The 20,041-nt window shown below is 41.6% G+C and overlaps 1 protein-coding gene and 1 long non-coding RNA gene across 2 annotated transcripts; both read right to left on the reverse strand.

Moving 5' to 3' along the window:
* Window positions 1–299: 299 nt before the first annotated feature.
* Window positions 300–2,473, reverse strand: bhlhe22 (basic helix-loop-helix family, member e22). The gene has a single exon (XM_039790872.1). The coding sequence runs from the start codon at window positions 2,102–2,104 to the stop codon at window positions 1,298–1,300; it is 807 nt and encodes a 268-aa protein (XP_039646806.1). The 5' UTR covers window positions 2,105–2,473; the 3' UTR covers window positions 300–1,297.
* Window positions 2,474–7,562: 5,089 nt separating this feature from the next.
* On the reverse strand, window positions 7,563–10,814 carry LOC120551922. Its single transcript, XR_005637932.1, has 2 exons — window positions 10,471–10,814; window positions 7,563–8,400 (listed from the first exon to the last, which is right to left on the reverse strand). It is a non-coding gene; the product is annotated as an uncharacterized LOC120551922 (long non-coding RNA).
* Window positions 10,815–20,041: the final 9,227 nt, after the last annotated feature.

Here is a 20,041-nt window from a genome sequence, read left to right on the forward strand (position 1 = left end):
AGTTATCGGTTTTGATGGAGCAGAAAATTATTGAACAATTCTTTCTCAGTGTACTTGACAACTAGTAAGAGTCCGAGACTGACAAATAACAGCTACACCACCCGCAGAAACGACGGTTTGATTTTATAATAAGCACTTACATATACCTTTCAGTTTGTTTTGCGATTAAACCGTAATTAAATGTCAAATTAAGGTTTCAAATGTCCGTGTGTATTTATCAAATGCACAATAAAAGTTAAAGGCAGTTTGCTGTGATTCCACTGACACTAAACTTCACATAAGATGAATCATCAGAAGTGTTTCTGTTGTTCAAAATATTTTAATAAAGCTTTTCAACACTGAAATACATACAAATGGCCCTCTTTGCTCATATAATAACTAAAGTATCTACAATAATCCACATCTTGACCTGACAACGCGATTCATCTGATGACATCGATCATCTTGTGTGAGAAGAAAAAAACGCAAAAGATACAACAACTAAGAAAGACTACAATGTGCAATGCAAGCAAAAATATCCAATATAAATATCCAAATTAATAAATTACAAAAGACACACCGAAACACCTGAAACAAATTGATTCAGGTTCTCTACATTTTTCTGAAATTTTATTATATCACAGTGCCCCCAAAAAAGAAATGTAATAGGCGTGCGCAACTATTAACAAGTGTCTGGATTAACACATAAATATCTGACTGATTAAACGACTTAACGTCATCTATATCATCTAAGCATTTAACTTATCCTTGTTCATGACATTCCACGTGCTCAATAGAAAAGTTCATTAAAACAGGCCTTGAACCAGTAAGCAAACAGCAAATGTCTCTGAGGTGTATGAAAGAAAACCCGCAAAATAAATAAATAAATAAATAAGGAAGCAGCAGAAAGTGAGGTTGGACCTACGCTCCAGGAAAGTGTCCATCTATTTAAGTGAAAAAGCCGCAGGTTGTCAGGTCACCAAAATCTCCAAAAGGGTCCATAACAGAGCAAGTGATCAACAACTCACTCAACACTTGCAGCCACTCTTACAGGCCTACTGTACTTGTGTTTGGTCTTCACTGCCATTCATACCAGCACTTTAAGGATGATTTATATACACAATCAAGTATTGTTTGAACAAAAAAGCGCGTTTTGAATGCATTTAGTAAATATTATAAAAGTATTCATCGGCATTACTTCTTTGTTTCTAGCCTACTGACTTCAACAACAGTAGCCTCACAGGTTTCCCTCTCCAAAAGTGTTCTTAAAAGTGGTTTCTTTTCTCCCCTGTGCTTCTCTGAGTCCTGTCAGGCGCAGTTAAGGCTTGTCAGTGCACTGTTTGCAGAGGCTGGAGGTGGCGTTGTTGAATAGGGCACATTTATCTGGGCAGGAGGACGCAGCCACTCCGGTGGGGAAGGGATATCCGGGCGGCTGGTCGTACGCGCCCAAGCCTGGAGCTGCGAGGGCAGTGGTGGCCGGTATCGAGGCAGCAGAGATGGCTTGTCCCTGGTTGAGATACGCCACTAGCCTCCTCATCTCCTCCAGAGCCTGCGCCTGCATAAGGATGTAGTTTTTGGCGAGCAGCAAAGTGGCAATTTTGGAGAGTTTCCGCACTGACGGGCTGTGCGCGTAAGGGATGACCCCTCTGAGCTCATCCAGCGCATCGTTCAGATCGTGCATCCGTCGTCTTTCTCTGGCATTGATGTTTAGCCTCAGTGTTTTCTGCTCTTTGGTTTTCTTACCTCCTTCTCCTTTCCCCGAGGGCACCGTCCGCCCGTCGGCCAAAAGGACCATGTCACACCTGCCGTCGCTGTCATCGTCTTGACTCTGCTCTCCGCCGCTGCTCTCCGCTGCCGAGATCCTGTTGGCGCTCTCACCGAAATTAACGCACAAAGATCCGGTCGGCAGACCCAGTGGCCCCCCTCTACCTCCCGCCAGTCCTCCCGGCTGAATCGAGTCTTGATCGGTCTGGTCAAAGCAGCTGATAGGTGACTGGCGGTCTCTGGCTGCTAGTTCAATGCCGGCCGACGACCTGAAAGGGTCCATTTTTTTAGTGGACACGGCGCTGAGAGTTTTGTGAAAAATGTCCCCTGCACCGCCGTTCAAGTTCATCCTTCTGTCCATAGCCTCTTGGATTCCGCGTTGTTGCAGGCAACGGTCGCTTCTGGCAACTCTTTGTGCGCGCCTCTATGAGTTTGTCCCTCGGTTTGCGCTTTACGAGTTTAGTTGTGTGTCAATGGGGAAGTTGCAGGCTTGCGCGACTATCAGCTGAGGTGTGGAGACGAGGAGGAGACTCATGTAATAAGTCTCTCTCTCTCTCTCTCTCTCTCTCTCTCTCTCTCTCTTTTCTCTCTCTCTCTCTCTCTCTCTGTCTTCTTTCTGTGTCTCTAATTCACCTTCAACGGATCTCCACGATGATTATCGTTACGCACGAGACGCTCGAGTCTTTTTACATCATTATCTCGAGGCGGGTTATTAAAAAGGATTCGCCGACACCCTCTCCCCTCTCACTCTCTACCCAATCAGGTTAACGTTATAAATTAATGGTATTTAAACGATGACAAACAATACAGCGTGCTCTCTCTCTCTCTCTCTCTCTCTCTCTCTCTCTCTCTCTCTCTCTGTGTTAAAGGCACTTTATAACAGTGATTTTTAGAAAGCCTTCTGATCAACGGTTCGCTCGTGTGACATTCTCTTCGAAAATCAAAGTAACGTTTGCCTTTAGTCAATCTCTCTAATTGAATATTGGGAGACTGGACTTGGTTTCAGTCATTGTTTAGTGTTGTTGCGGCTTTTCTTTCTTATGTCACTATTTTTAGTGTGGCACCAAACCTTCACTTGAATTCAGAGAAAGACCATGCGTATTGTTATCAAACTTGAGCTGCATTGATGATATATAGTTTCTGAAAACCACAACCAGCAAATGGAAATTTGCTGGTTGTTTCATTTTTTGTTTTGCCTGTTTTCAGGTTTTTAGTTTAGGTTCCCAAAAATGAATATGAAAGTCTATGTTTAACTATTGTATGTCTCTCAGTTTTCCCATGACAGATCCTGCGCTCTTACTACAATTTACTTGTGCTCATACTGCCATCTACTGTTTTGTATAGTGTAGTACACCCAAAATGTAAAGACAAACGTCATCAGCACCAACAACTAAGCTTTATCCAGCTTTCTTTACCCCACCATTTGGCATGCCATCATTACCGAACGCATGTTTAATGGCTAATAATAATTTCTAATTTCAGAATATTTCTAATTTATGGTTATACTGAATTTGTCAACAATTACAAATTACATTTAAATCTTCCATTTAAATAATGAAGCAACCATAAACAACTGTTGGTTTGTATTTAAGCATGCTAAAGCGTCACCAGTGTTGGAACAAGTAGATGCAGAATGTATATGATGATGTTACATAGTTTGGAAAAATGTATGCTCTAACTTTGAACCTGCTAAAAGAGGCACTCCACATGAAGAACAATGTACTGGTCATGAGTGGGGTGCTGCTCAGCCTGTGTAAACAGTAATACAGTGTCTTCTAAACCTGGTGATTGGTGGCATCCTATGTCAGATTGGTTTTGAGACATCAGATTTATAACGGAGAGCTTGCGTTGCAAATGAGGCATGGGATTTGCAAGACACGGAAATGTGCAGGCAGGAAGGGTCTAATGAAAGTCACCCAAGTTACATTATGGAAATGGTTGGCCTCTGCTGCATTCATTTTGATCATTCTTTTTTTTTATATATCTCTGAATACTCCCTTTTAAAAGAATTATAAACGTTTTGGGGATAAATTTGGCTCATAAGGGTTTATAGCAACCACTGCAGTGGAGCTGTCTGTGGTGCTGAACACGCGGATAGCTCCACAGTTTACATCTGAGCTACTTCCCATTCCAAAGAAGTCATATACAAACTCCATGGGTATCTGTTAAGTTCCCTGTAGCCCGGGGAACCCCACAATTCACTGAGTTTCAATGTGACCAACTCTGTTACTGCTTGCACAGAAAACACATTCTTCACCTCTTACACAAAAAGCCATTTCAGTAATTACGCTTCCTGAGAAGCCATTTGTAGATACCAGCTGCAATGCATTAAGGACAAAAATCTCTGTCCACTTCCAAGTTACCATGGCAAGTTACCGTGGCATTTGTGCTGCCCATATTAAAGGTACCTTTAGCAGTGATTACAATTGACCCCTGCCAATTGAAACCACAGTGAATATGGCATGGATTTGTTCACCCTCTGAAATGGTACCTGGGCAGCTACATACTGTTTGATTGGAATGGAGCTTTGTAGAAAAGTCTGCTCTGACTCCTTCAGAATGTCACACTGCAGACGACAAGTTTGCCAAAGAAGAGAAGAGAGTCTTGTTCAGAATCCATACGTCCTTTTATAACATGAAGAGAGAGAGACTGTAGAGAATTTTGAAGTATTTCAATCTAAAGAGCAACAGAATGTTTGTAGACGTGTTTTGTCAATTTGAGCTTGTGCTTGTTAGCTGTTCTATAACTTTTAATTAAGAGTTTGTGACTTCTAAAACAATCGAAAGAACATCTTAGCAAGTTTTCCGTCAACTATAAATATGTTGACAAAATCTCATCAGTTACAAAATTAGTTGACTAGGTGTGATTTTGAGTAAACTCCCTATAGACTGACAAGTCGTTTCTTATAAAAATGAAAACCTCAGTGACCATAATTAAAAGAAGTTTCTATTTAAATACCAACTCCCACATACAGGGATTTCTAACATGACATTGCTCTAGTATCCATCCTCTGTCACATGGCAGGTGCTATCCATCACTTGTTTTCACATTAATGCTAGCCACCTACCTCTTAGCATTCAGTAGGCATATAATATTGTGATAGGAAAATATCTGATGCTAAAACCTCATTTTTATAGTGGAAGTAATAACTATTGAACAGAAACGTTGAATCTAAGGTTTTCTCAAAGAATTCTTCACACTGATAATTCAAATGCCAAATAAGTGTGACCAAATTGGCTGTTTTACTGCATTGAAAACACAAGTTAGCAAGGAAACGTGTTTTCATCCTGAATTGCTGTTATATTTCCAACATGTTGGGGCTCAGTGTTCATGTCAAAAAAGTTCTTTGCAACTGCATCACAAACACAAATGGCCAATACATGCTTAACACATTCAAGGTCAGTGTTTTACCCCTTTTCCAGCATATTTCAATTAGCGTATGTTCAGTCTCTCTGCTGAGGCTCCATGAGAGGCCATCAGGGCAGAATACTTTGGGAGTTATGATCTAACGAGTGGCATAGACAGCAGCTTCATCCTGAGACAGCAAGAGAACACCTTCATGGCCAATCAGGTCCGGCTAATGAGACAAGATGGGCCAGGACGATGCCACGGCCATTACAGCCACAGTCTGTCAGCACTTTGGTAATGAAGAGAGCATTGAAGGCAACACTGTGTTAGAAAAGAGAACAAGAATCAGTTTAGTTAGGGACAAAAGAAGTTTAGACACAGGAGCTTCACAGGAAGTGTTCAAACCATTAATGAAACTTCCAAGCAGACAACAGGATTTATACTGTATGTGAGCTTCAGGGTTGTCAGACTGCACCATGCGCACATAGCCCAGAAAAAACGTTTATTAGACTTTAATTTTGCAGGTTTTCCCAAGTCAAACTGCTTATAATTTATCACAGTGTTATTCATTCAAACGTTTTTTTAACTGTCCATTTAAAATAAATATTGTGCATCAAACAGTTTCTTTCAGTTTTCACCACAAGAGGGCAGGCAGTGACTTCTAATGGGGACACCAGTTCATGCTGGAGGAGCTGAGAGTGAAGCAGGAGCTTGATGGACATGCTTTATGGCAGCCTTGTGGATTTTATTCAACTTTGAAGATTTTGGTTATCAGTGGAAGCCAGACCCTCTGGCTGTACAGACCTGATATGAAATTTCAATTTTGTCATGTGGGGCTCCACGTCAAGACCCACCAGTGAACCATGACATGACATGTAGGCTGCCCCCCCCCACACACACACACACACACACACACCCCACACACCAGGTAAATGTAGGAGCTGACTTCTTAAATAGTTGTGATTGTGGATCAGTGTCCCTCCTTCGTTCTCTCATGTCATTTTAAAGACTGCAGCACTTGATCACAAGCACCAGATAAATGTACTTTTGCTCTACTTTTTGTAGCTTCTATTTAGGACTGGCAGTACGAGCAGTAAATCTCTCATCTCTCTCTTCATTTAATTATTCTCGAATATAGATGATCTCTCGCATTTCATCTCAACCTGCTCGTTGTCGATTTCATCGCTTTCACCACTCATTGCTTATTTGAAGGATTAAAGGAAATCAACATTAATGAGTTGGTGTAATGATTGGATAAACCCCCCTCCCTATCAAGCTCTTCTTCCATCCATCACTCCTTCCGCCATTCTCGGCGATGATATGCATTAATCAAGATCTGATTATTGTCTGCTGTCAAAGTGTGCAAAATAGAACATATGTCTTTCACTCTTGAGTGACAACATGAAAAATGCAATGCTTTTAAAAATGTAACATATCTTATGGTGTGAAGTGTAGCTCCATCTTATCACAATTTCTGTTTGCCAAATTTCTAATTCTGGAAGAAACATGAGCCTCCATCATGGTTTATTAGAACAAAGTGCGGCGCCCCTGCACGCCACTAGGCGACACACTAAGATAGGAGGATGTTATTTCATCCGGCGCACGTGCCATAAGACTCTTTCAGCTACTGAACTTTATTCTGTTCTGTCAAAAGGTTTGTGGGGCAACATTTCCAGACCTTTAAATATCAAGGTAATCGGACATTTGAGTTCGTATCGGCAGAGGTCCTTCTTAGCCCACCTCCTCATTTAGCCTGCATTACAAACTAGCACAGTGCCTATGTAAATTAATATGCACATCAAATAAATCACAGTGTCATATCCTTGCAAGGATATCATGCAAGGCCTTTTTAGGTCATTGCAGGATGGCGATCATAGACCTCCTTCATTGCGAAAATTACAATTTTAACAAGGTTTTTTTTCAGAGCAAGGGGGAGAAACAAGATGTTCACTTGTTTTCACTGCAGATCTGCTCAACAATTATCTCGAAATAAGCGACAGAAATTTCATTTAATCGGAGTGGTGTTTTGTTTGAAGGTATTATTACGTTCTTGTAAACCGCCATAAAAAAGCAGTTACACCACTGTTCCACCGTCTGCAGATTTTTTCCTTCTTGATTTAAAAAAAGCAAGGTCTAAGACTACCTGCTAGATGCAATGACTACATTAGGATTTTTCTTATATCCTCGCTTGTGTATTTGTGTGTGTATGTGTGTACGCAGTTTATATGTCGCCATGTCCGGGCTGCATTCCTGTACTACAGTAAAATAAATGAGCCATTTCCGCTTGTGCACTGACAGGCGAGTGAAACAAAAGGCTGATCGGTGGTGCGCAGATTTCAGCACCACAGAAGATGGACAGCGCTCTCGGGAAGCCTGTGTGTGGATGGACAGCTCCCACACACACACACGCGCACGCACCCATCAACATACACAGGAGCCATCACTTGCATGAAAAAAACAGAGCTTTTAAAAATGGTTGCGTGTATTTACTTTATTGATGGACGAATGGGGGGGAAGAGACAGTACATGAGTTAATGCGTTACAGTTTGAAACGACAGAAGCAAATTTACTGTGAAAGCGACACCAAATAGGCTGTTTAAAAAATTTAGTTAGTTACAAGATGTGATGTATTTCTTGGATCAGCAGTCATGCGAAGAAAGAAGGATCATCTCTTGGCATTCACCGCGTGCCTTAATTGTAAGACATTAAATCAAGGTCCGCTGTGAACACGGAGAGACACAACCCGCTCGTGTGTGTGTGTGTGTGTGTGTGTGTGTGTGTGTGTGTGTGTGTGTGTGTGTGTGTGTGTGTGTGTGTGTGTGTGTGTGTGTGTATTTGCATGCATGTGTGTATGAACGTGTGTCCATCTGCATTCACGCTGCTGTGGGGAAACGGCCAGACATCTCGACCCATTCCCTAAAATCTGTTACAAATATAATCAAATACTTTTGCAGCCTTTAAGGACTCTGTTGTGTGACTAAAAACTGTTTCGGGATGTCAAGTTTGGCCAAAAGTTGAAACAAAATAAAAATTCCAAGCACTGGTCCAAAGAGATCAAATCCTCACCCGGTTGTTGTGGCCTACCTTATTATGTTAAAAAAACAACAACATTCAATTGGAGGAACAAGAAGTTAGGTTACAGGAATGACTTAAACGCAGAACAGCCAGTAGGTAGTTTTGCGGGCAAAATGATGATACGTCCCAGGCCGCTTTTGCAGGCGAAAAATGACTCCGTTTGATGCTTTTCCGTCGACTGCTTTGTCCATAATCGCAGAAAGCGTAAAAGTCCTCCATTATCCCATAATGCACCTACAGTACAAAAAAGAAAAGACAAAATGCGTCATGAACTTCATATAGAATTGCAGATGACAAAGTATCATATTCCACATTGACCTGTTAAGAAAAGATAGGCTGGCGTCCATAGAACAGAAAAAGTCACTGTCCACGTCCAATATATTGATTTCCTAGTCACATAACGCACGGAGTTTTTCTACTAACACACAGACACACACACACAAGCCGGCAGCCTCTACTTGCGGGTCACACGTTAAAACTGCCGCAAATCTCAAACGGGGCAGCTGAAGAGCCTTGGTAACTGCGGTTGTCCTGAACACAGCTGTGCTCTATGCACGCGCTTCCACCAACCGCGAAGTGACCGGGAGACCGAGCTGTACAGCGCGAGCCCAGCACCGACACCGCCTAAATGGGACTGATCTCTCTCCGTCCGGTCTATTCCTCTGACTTTGGGATTAATGGTGCTCCAGCCAAACAAATGAGGCTTCTGCCTTCAGCACAAGAGGATTGGGATGAGGGAGTGGGGGTGGAAGAGGAGGAGGAGGAGGAGGGGTTGACGTCACCGGGCAAACAGATGTTCCTCTATATTACCCAGCGTCCTCCTCATGACTACTCTGTGTCCTTGAAACTAGGAGGGAAATTGACGACTTCCTATTTGGAGTATTAACGGTTATCGCCGAGATGTGTTAATAGTTCTGCAGTTGGTTAATGAAGTGTGTGTGTGTGTGTGTGTGTGTGTGTGTGTGTGTGTGTGTGTGTGTGTGTGTGTGTGTGTGTGTGTGCACAAGGGCCAGCAGAGGAAATGCCAACAATGGCCCCGCAAATTGTAAAGCCCTAAATCTGGCATTGGCTGTAAACGGTTATGCAACATTGCACTATTCAAAAAATGAACACATACACACACACAGACACAGGGATGAGGGAGGGATGCTCGTGTCATCCTGAGCCTGCTGTTTGATGCGAGTGCAGTTGGTTGAAGAAATACTGTATTTGGCTCAATGTGATGAGCTGCAACTGATTTTTAGTTCTTGAAATAAGATTTAATATGACATATGGCACTAAATAAGACAACAGTATTGTATATGTCATGATGAGTGTAATGGAAAAGTGCGGTACGGTTTATGCTTGGAGATGCTTATTAACGACTGAATACCTTTTAATACTAATTACGTTATTGTATGGGGGCTGACACAGACGAGATCCATGCAATTATAATCCACGATAATCTGCAGTGATGCAGACTACAGACCTATTGATTTGCATATCCACTAATGTAGGCTAAAACTGCTGAAATTCAAATGAAGGCAGTGCTGTCTAATCATAATTAGGAGTCACCTGCGTTAGCTTGCCGGAGCCTCTAAGTTTACCATGTAGGGACCAGTTCTACATCTGACAGCCCATGTTTTACCATTAAAGAGCTTAATCCACTGCGTGTAAAGCAGTGTAGTGAAAATGAAGAGGCGCAGGCTGGTAGATATGGTAATTGCAATGCATTACCCACTCTTTATAACAGAGAGGAGAGGGATGCAGAAACAAAGGGAAACGCCATTTTAGACGGAAACGTCCCCATCCCCTGAAAATCCGGCGACTCTTGTATCGGCCATTGTTCGGAGCCTCATCACAGTTTCTCAGCACATCACCTTATTTCGGCTCCCTCTATGTATCTGGCCACCGACAGGAACACGACCCCTATTGTCCTTAAGCGCCGCGCAACGAACAAACGATGTGGCTCAGAAATCCACCGTCCTCTTTACCCTTCTTATTGATTATGCAAATGTCGACATAAAACACTCTGTCCACCCTGCGCGGGTTTGGTGAGGTTTTTCTATCGCCTATTTTTGTCAGCTCTCTTCCTAAAGTGGTTCATTCCCTAAAGCCCGCAATAACAATGGCAAGTGCAACGTGCATGGAGAAACGTACAGAACCAACATCTCTCTCTGCAGATACAAATGATCAGTAAACTCATCTAATCTATTGAAATGCATGTTCTATCTACATATTGAATCAAAAATACACATTCATCTATCAATAATTGATCAAAGTGTCGAGCATAAAGCAAATGCAATCATCAGATAGGCTACTCACCATGATATGGTCCACGCCATATGGTGGATCCCACCACACTGTGCTCTGCTAATATGTATCCGTGCTGCGCTGTTTTTTTTGTTTGTTTTATTTTTTACTTCATTCTAGCATTAATTCTTCATTGCAGATCTTAACATCACGGAGGCAGTCGCTTGTATTCCCGGTTCCTTTCGCCGTAGCGGCGGACAAGCAAAGACTCCGTCTGGCGAGAAGCTGATACTACCAATGACAGCGATGCTGTAGCCTCTGCAAAGCATGGCTGCGCTTTCTCGCTTTTTTTCAAAAGAGGGCAGGTCGTTCTGTGCATTACAATAAAATTTCTCTCTCTCTCTCTCTCTCTCTCTCTCTAACTCTCTCTCTCTCTCTCTCTCTTCAAATGCACGCGCACACACGCTTTTATACATAGAAATGCGCGCTCGCTCAAACTGACACGCAAATATGCGCGCTCTGAAAAATCCTATGGCCAATGTTTTATATTATTAGTTCTCTATAATTGTTTTTATTATTTGCAAGCATGTTACAGCTGTTCAACTCTTTTTTTTCAGTGTGTACTGTAACTATATGCCTTTTGTGGTTTTATATGTGCAGCAATAACTATTCCATAATCTAGTGAAGCTCTACATTAGGAGTGTAGCGAGATCGTTGCCTCGCCGGCCACAATTAATCATGTTTAATGCCGTTTGTCTTGAAAGGTCCATTAGTGCGTTACAGTTTCACGCATCAAGCCGCTGGATTGCAACTCAATTTCTATAGGCTATGTTAGTCCAATTGTTTGGTGAGCCTGCCTAGATGAACTGAGGGGGGTTTTACAGCAAGGATAAGATTGTCTGTAATGTGTTATACCCCTATAATGCAAATTATTTCTCCCTGTTTTGATGTTAAAGGTAAATGACTCATTTTTATTCCACGTTTGTATTTCAGTTAGCACACATTTCTTACATTTAAGCTATTTCTGTTCTACTAATGTAAACATGCAAATGCGGACAGAGGCTATAGTTTAGGTAGTCTTGGGCATTGAGGCAGACATTGACTGAGCAAGTGTCAGTCCTGCACTGCTTGTTTGTATCCCCTTCATTTCCTGCAGTGATTGACTCCCAGGCAAAGATCCAATCGAAACCAAGGCCCCATATGATGTCATTTTAGTAACCTCACGAACCCTGTAGCCAAGGCGGAGCACACAGACCCGCTAATGCCTACTTACCTCCAACCTATTAATATAGCCTTTATCTGATTCCAGCATTAGAAATAGCCTGTAGGTGTTATTCACGGTCTGTTTCTTCGAGTTCTCTCCATCTGTCATCTCATCACCATCCTCTCTTTTAGGATGGTTTTATTGTTTCACTCTGTTACAGTGTTGGCCTTTGACTGCTGCAAGAACCCAGTGAGTGCAATGATGCAACATTGGTGTGTGATGCAAATGGGTGAACACACCACTAACAGCGTTAACGTTTTGTCAACATTTTTACTCTTTATTTGAAGGGTTAGAAGGAAAGTCTGCCGGGGCTTGCATCAGGCTACATATAGAGGGGAGTTTGAAAGCTGCTTTCTCTCAGGCAGAGGGGAGGGGGGTCACGCTATTGTTCCCGCTGAAACAATGGGAGCTGCGGGGCGACATGCAGCGGTGCGCACATGAATGGCAGGACTCTGGGATGTGTGTGGGTCAGTGGCCCGGGGTCTCCGTCCCAAAGCCCCTTTCCCAGCGCCTAACAATGAACCCGCACAAGGTCGGGCTCCTAGGGGTCACAGGCCAGCCCCTTTTGTCCCGCACTTCAAAACACATAAACATTTATTAATCAAGGGCCAGCCACTGGGCCCCCTGTTTTTAAAAGGGTTGCGAAAGGGGTGGCGTGAAGAGGGGGAAAGAAGTGGGAGAGAAAAAAAAGAAATAGCTAGTGGCTGCAGATGCAAATTCCATCATTTGGACCGAGCTGGAAGTTTGTATAAGTTGCACAAGTTGGAGCTCTGTGCAGCAGTTAGACGGCGGATGGAAACACTCGGTGAAGTAAGACTGCATTTGGACTTATTATTAAACTGTGCCCCGTCCCTCTGTCTCACTCTTCTGTTGGATATGCGTTCAACATCTCTGGAATGGGATTTCTGTTGCACAGTGACATGTTGTTCTCCACACCTGAAGACTCAAAGGACTGAAGGGGCATAACCGCCTGTACAGCATCGAGCCGATCTGGCGAAATTGCACAAAATATTGTCGCATTATCATAGTGAATACCATTCGTTTACATCAAAACAAACAGAGGCTGCAGAATCGAAACGCCCTTTATTTGCAAAGCTTTATTTACGCGGAGGCCACGTCAACTAGTGCAAAACTCGAACTCAGGCGCCATCGAAATACTGTTCGTCTCTACGTGTATTTTCGACCGAGGCATGTTGTCAAGAAAACCCTAAAGCAGGCCTCCCTCAGCAGCATGGCCACATGAAACGTACCTGTTTGAGAATTTACTTTAAAAAAGAGAATAACTTAATTTTACTCAAGATCAAATAACATATATGACACAATGCCATTTGAATTAAAGCTCCCTACGCATTGGTGTTAGTCTTTTTGGAAGCAGTGCAACGAATTAGAGACCAAATCGAAAAGAAAATGTATCTGTCTATTGGAAAATGTATACAGCCTGCTGCAGGATCGGTGCTGTGCAGCAGTAAACGTTAGTTGCAGCAGTTTTAGCAACGAGATGCCTGAATAACCGCAGCTTTTCCATCAGCCCCCCTTATATTTTGCATCATGCATCAGGCATACCCCCCCCCCTACCCACCCCGCCTCACAGCCTAAACGATGTTGCTCTTTGTACTATAAAATTCTCCATAAAATGTACATCTAAGCTGGTTTGATATGTTGATATATTTGTTATTCTTTTACTTTGTTTTACATATCAGTTGTTGAAAAATGTAATTGTAACATAGTTGTATGACGTCGTCCTATAATCAGTGCGTTTTAGATTTTTTTCTACAATTTTTGTTTTGTCATAATTTTATTTTAATGAAGGATAGCAAGTTGTTTTGAGCTGAAGTGTGATTTTCGTGAGTATTTTTTTCCTTTCATGTGTAAAATATATGTTGCTGATAGGCAACAACTTAAAAATATAGAATAATTGTTTTTAACAGATTCTAATGTATTTTTTAGTTGTTATTGAATTCTCCTAAACTCCCAATCAGATTGGCGAGAAGCAGTACAATTCTGAATATACATGTTAAGAAGTTGAGAAAAGTAATTTGTTTTGGTTTCCTGGCTGAAAACAAAAAGGTGCTTCTTCTATTGTTACATAAGTGACACAGACAGGTAAACATACCTGCAGTACCACATAAGAAAGAGGGGGCATACTGTGTATTTCCATAGTTTAAGTAGAAATATTTGAAATATTAAATAGTGGAATATTTGGTGAACATGCTGCTTAAATAATAACAATTTCTTGCAGTTGTCCAAATATGATTTACATCCAGACCACAAGAACCTTTTACATGTATTAACTACTTCCTACTGAACACTGGTTATGATATTTATTCTTAAAAATAATTAAATTCATTTACAAATACAATGCATTTGTTCCCTTTGTATTGGCATTTGAAAATTGCTTTTGGTGATTGAAAATCAATTTCAAATGTACAGCAGTTTGGAAAAATATTGAGTTGAGTAAACAAAATCTTCCTGTATAACAAAGCATATGTGTAGTTGTTATGGCAACAGTGCAGACAATATCAATAACTCTGTTATCAATAGGTTATTAGCTGGTTAGGAAAGTAGTTAGAAGCTCTTATTTCATTAAACCATGTTCACATGCTTTTACTTCTTTTCCCATAAATACACATCTTACTTTTTACTTACACAGCCTATTTTTTAGGCGTCAAAATTACTTCTTGTGTAATCTAAAAAACTGATTATTTGTGTTACAATGTCTTATGTGCCACCAGCCCTGACCTGCAAGGAATAGACTCCAAAATTAGAGAATCACCCAGTAGCTTTGTTTCAGGACATGACCTCATTGCGATTTTTTTTCTTCTTCTTTTTTTCCAAACAATTCCTGATGGTAACGTGTGCCTGCTTAGCCCGAGCAGGGACAGTACGCTCCCCAAGCTAACATCAAACAGCAAACAGCAGTTGTTATTTCATGGTTGCGTGCAAGCAGAACCAGGTCATCTGCACTGGGTTACAGGCCTGCTGGCTGTGTTTGTAGTGTCCTCCAAAGTGTGCATCTTCCCTTAAAAACATTGAGCTTTCCGCTTAGTGTAAAATCATTCTTTCATAGCTTTCCCTTGATTTCTGTTAAATTTACACATTTAACAATACCTGTCATTTCAGGGAAGAATATATTAGAGAGGATGTTTATAAAAAAGAATCTAGAGATGAAATTTAGTGTGGGCGGTTTGTAATTTGATTTTGACTGTAAATTTAAAAGAGATCAAAAACGTTTCCTCGTAGAATACTATTTATGATCACCTGAAGCCTCATTTTTTCTACTATCAATCCATATCGACCCTATATATTCTACAGTAAAAACCTAAACCTTAATTTCAATCCATTCAAAATTATGTATGTTATCTAGAATTGCTATACCTTGAATGAATTGCACTTCCCACTACATAAACATATAAAACAGAAAACTGAATCTGTCTGCAATCCCTGAGACAGATAATTTGTACCATACTCCCTTGTAGTGTTTTGTGTGAGTGAAGCCAGGATGAGTGTGTGGGACCTTCCCCCTCTGACATTAGCAGGGGGTCAACTGTGCATGTAGGGCACCTGGCTCTCCACCTCCCCTCTCTCTGTGATGTTAAATGTCAACCAGCAGCATCCAGAGAAAGCGGTGAGCCTCCATTCTAATGCTTATGCCAGGAGATTATCACGTATGACTCCCAAAGCCATGTTTCTCTTGTGTAGGGCAATTAAAGCTGTAAGAGAGGGGAAATGTACTGAATCATTAACCTAAGGTTTTCTTTTTAGTGAAGTAGATAGTGTTAGGGTTGGTGTGCTTAAAAGGAAAACCCCTGGCTTTAATATTAATTTAAGATGAGCAGCTAAATCTTGATTTGTTGCAGAAGATGTGTATCTTTAAATGTAGTGAACACTTTCATCCTTCATGTGTAAACATAAAGCAGTAATTGAATTAAACAAATTAATTTATTCTGGACACAGGTGCTCATGCTTCTAATAGCCATTTTGCTCTAATAACTTGTTTTTCCAGCACCGCTGTCTCGCATTGCTCAGTCACAGTTCTTTTTTAAAATAGATGCAGTAGGGCTGATTCGGTAAGATCACTGATTTTACAAAGCACAGTGTGGATTCATGTATAGTTCAATAACTGCATTGCACGCTTATCCAATTGTCTCTCAGATTCAAGATACAGTTCAGCATTGTCATCTCACCCAAGGTGCACAAGAGGTGAGATATAAATCTGTCGGAGAAGCATCTACGTTCAGAAATGGCAGCAGTCAGGACCTTCCGCTGCACTTCCACTGTTCCTTAATACAAAGTCTATTGGGGCCCAATCAGCAGGTCTGTTTCAGGCTTGTAAGTGGATTTCTCCCATACCCCCAAGGTTTGTGAAATGGGGGTCAATGGGTCTGTTATTGTTTTTCTCTGCCTCTTTATCCCCACATAGCTCTGTGATGTCAACAGTGAAATGACAGAGAGAGCTGGGCCCTGGGAAAAAAAAATCCCAGAGAGGAAATAACTGCTATTATGATCTCTATGCGTGTCTACTCTCAATAGGGCTGCAATTGTTCCAGTACTAGGACGCGTACCCATATGAAGAAGGGAAAGAGGTAAATATCACTTATCCCCCCAACAGGTTGAAATGAAACCGCAGCAGCTGGCAGGGAGCTACTGAACATATTGAGTTTAGTCTGAAATGTATCACTAAGCATAACCCTTACTGTCCCTCACACACAGTGGTGCACAGTTCACAGTGCAATAAGGTTTCTCGTGAAATTATTTAAAATGTAAACAATATTGTCCTCGTCATTAGTAAGTGCTGCTTACACACAGCAGGGACATTATCTTATTACTAACAGTTACTAAAGATTTTCAACTTGATTCTTTCAAAGACTCTAAAGGTGACTAAAACGTTTTTTTTTACAGATATATTTATGTCAGATGCAAAATTGCATTGTTTTCAATTGTGTTACAGCCTGCTGCCATTTATTAAATTAAAGTGGGGCTCTGTTATGAGGTGGAATTTTATGCCTCTGCCTGCAATGTGATCATTGCACCAAAGCACAGCCATAAATTTCTTTTGATATAATTGTATTAATGCAGCGAGTAATGGATGAGCATATGTTTCACACTGATTACTATCCCTCTCTGACTGTGTGTCCTAGTTGCCTTCCCATCGCCTCACTATCGGAATGAGAATATGTGCCTTGAGTTAATGCTGATTGCAGCAGCTGCCAACACATGAATCTCCATGGCAACAATAATGGTTGCCAGGCAACCATGCTCTTTTAGGGACAGTGAAAGAAGCCCAAAGGCTTACTAAAAATATATATGGGTATAGTACTTCTTCAACGCCTCAGCCGTATGCATGTTATGCACGGAGTGACAAACGATGAAATGCTTTAAGATCCTTCATGTTGGTTTCTCCTCTTCAGCTGCAGTGTGTGGTTACCCTGATGTTACCCTACTTTGGCATGAGTGCTCAGCTCCAAATGACAGCCAGAAATACTGATACCTTTCATGACATTAACACACAGACGCGTGACAGAGGAATTAATGCTTCTATAAGGTTATGTACTGTATTTAGGTCCGTGGACAGCCTGGTTCAAGGAGATAGTGATGGTTTTTACACTTGAAAAATGGGGCAACTGTCAGCCATCTTGGCTCCCACATCGAGCTTCCCCTCACACAGACCCAGGTGGCATGTGCACATGCTGTGGAACAAAGCATTCCATCAGCGCAAGTGACATCACTGCAGTCAGCTCAGCTGTTTCTGCCTGTGCTATAAATAGTGTGGCGGAAAGAGCGGATTGCCTATGCAGAAAATATTTAACTCCTGACCCCAAGCCTTAAGAGAAATAGATTTTTTATTCTTGCATGGAAGTGGTGAACTGGATCTTTGCCAGTGAGTGCATCAATCATGAAATATGGGTGTTTGTTCATGGTTGTATGTCTAAGTCCTTGCACAGTATTGTGTAGAAGTGTGATGTATTATCTTGAGCGGGTGGATTTATGATCAGTGACTAAGCTTTGAAACGGAGAGAGAGGAACTTGGAAGGACACATTAAAAAGTGATCGTTTGTATTGAATGTACGAGTGACATTTCAGTTATAACGGCATTAACTATGAGATTTGAAATATACATTACAAGATATTTTGTGTCACAATATTGATTTTATAGTTCTTGTTATTTATTGTGAACAAGACTTAATAGCTTTGTAATATTAAACATGATTTTATTAGTGTATTAAAGATTTTTCCAGGTGTGTTAGCTGTGAGTTGTTTGAACAACAGCATGGGAATGCAAAGCTAAAGCGAGGAGGAAAGCAGAGGAAGAGCTCAGTCACACTCATCCTGAGAGCTGGAGAATCAATCGCAGTCATCGATAATGTAGCATGTCAGCTAGCTTTCTGCCTTGGCTTTTGCACATTCCCTGTTCTCTTTAAAACACACACACACGCACACACAGCAGGCTGCGGCTGCTGAAGCCTTCCTTCACACCAACACTTAGTAGTGCTGCAGCAGCCTGCTGGTCCAGCCAGCCAGGCTGAGGGTCGTGGTGTGGCTGGCCAGGCGCCAGGACGTGTGCAGGGGGCTTTGCCATGGCGTTGGCCCTCGCAGGCTGGCAGCATTGAGGAGCGTAAAGGCATTCAGTAGTGTGAATGTCCCTTTGTCTCTAAGCAGCGTGCCAGGCTAGCTCTAATGAGGCAACACTTTGTGGCAGGCCTCTCAACATCAAGTGGGCTGGTGGACTCATTAACCTGACTACTGCAAATAAAGCAGGCATGCACAAGAGACGCCTATGATAGCACACTTAAGGCCCAGCTGAATCACCCCACCGCCGCCATCATCCCTCCACCTCCTCCCTCTCCTCTTTTCCCTCCAGTCTCTCAGGCTTCCCAGGGCTCCTCTGATAGGAGGAAATCAGCCTCTGGCCTATTTCAGGTGTCCCAAATAAGGGATGGGGGTGATTTCTACTTTCCTTATTCTGTCTCTCTTCTTCATACCTTGAGCTTGAATCAGTTTTTGACTCTGTACTGTAACCTGCTTTTGCGGAAAAATGAATGAACTGGGTTTGCTTGCTTCTGTCTAGGTATTCTCCTGCTGTTCTACTGTATTACTTTGTGTATAAGTTCAACTGTTGTCAGTCTGGTTTTAGTTTGATGGTTAACAAGTCAAGTCTTTTTTAAACCATCTTGAATTTTTTTAACTTATCAACTTGGGCGATGCGTTAATCAACTTGACTTATTTAGGTCAGTGAAGCCTTCATGAGTTGTTCTCCCAACTAATGAAGCAGTTCTAATGTGGAAACGAGGGATTGTCAGCGAGTCTGTTGAAATAGATTTGCTAACTTGTTTTGATGAATATTTTTACAGTGGTGTGGAAGTCTTATCGCTCGCCACTGAATTATGTATCCATGTGAAATTGGGTCATGAGCAGCTGTTCTCTGCTCACTGACAAGGACAGGTCAGATACTCATCTCACAGTATGATGGTGTGTTGTTTTATATTTCTCCTTGTTATTTATCTCTCATATCCCTGCTGGTTATTAACGCTCAGCGTTATTGCTTATGGGTGTGGACCTCTCAGATATTGATTTGATGTTAATGTCGTGCACTGTTTGATATATGGCCTTTGAAATTGCCCAAGCATTTGATCAGGTTGCTTGTATGTAGATTAGATTCATTAGATATTCCCCCCGCTATTTTTCATGATGTTTCCTCACATTCATTTTATGGCCTCTCATTGTCCTCCCTGCAGAGTAAATGATTTTAATCTGGTGATGTGGTGTCCTCTTAAATTCAGGCAGCAGCGCATAAGGTAGGAAGAGGCTAACGCCACAATAAGCACTAATCGTGCAAGTGCCTCATTTTCTGAAAAGGAATATTCATACCAACATCAAAGGGGTTAGCACTCCTGACACTGACAAATTGCAGATGAGTTTTCATTAATTAAGTAGGCCATTAATGTTTATTTAAATGAAATTTACAGTTGCATTATTGATTTGCCACAAAATTATCTGATACGATGCACATGGATTGTGAGCAGTGGCTCTCTGCAGGCACAGACAGCGGGAGTGTGAATGAGGGGATGGATGGATATAAGGAGGGGGTCTAGGTATCTTTAAAGCCCAAAGATTGGAAGGGAAGAGGGTTAGGAAGGAGTATAGCTTCCAGCATGAAGGTGCCTTTTCCTATATATCTTCAGAATGAAGCCAGAGCCTGTGCAGAAAAGGATGTTTTTTGTATGCATTTAAATTACAGACTATTTGCGGAAAGAAATCCTTGTCACCATTAATTCTGCTTTTGTGGCAAATGAAAGCAGCAATAATTGACATAAAGCACACAATTCACATTTCAACATTTACCACACATCAGCATTACCTGGTGCGGTCTGCCCTCTAGTT

The sequence above is a fragment of the Perca fluviatilis genome, chromosome 22 (genome assembly GCF_010015445.1).
Source record: "Perca fluviatilis chromosome 22, GENO_Pfluv_1.0, whole genome shotgun sequence".
NCBI classification, from domain to species: Eukaryota; Metazoa; Chordata; class Actinopteri; order Perciformes; family Percidae; genus Perca; species Perca fluviatilis.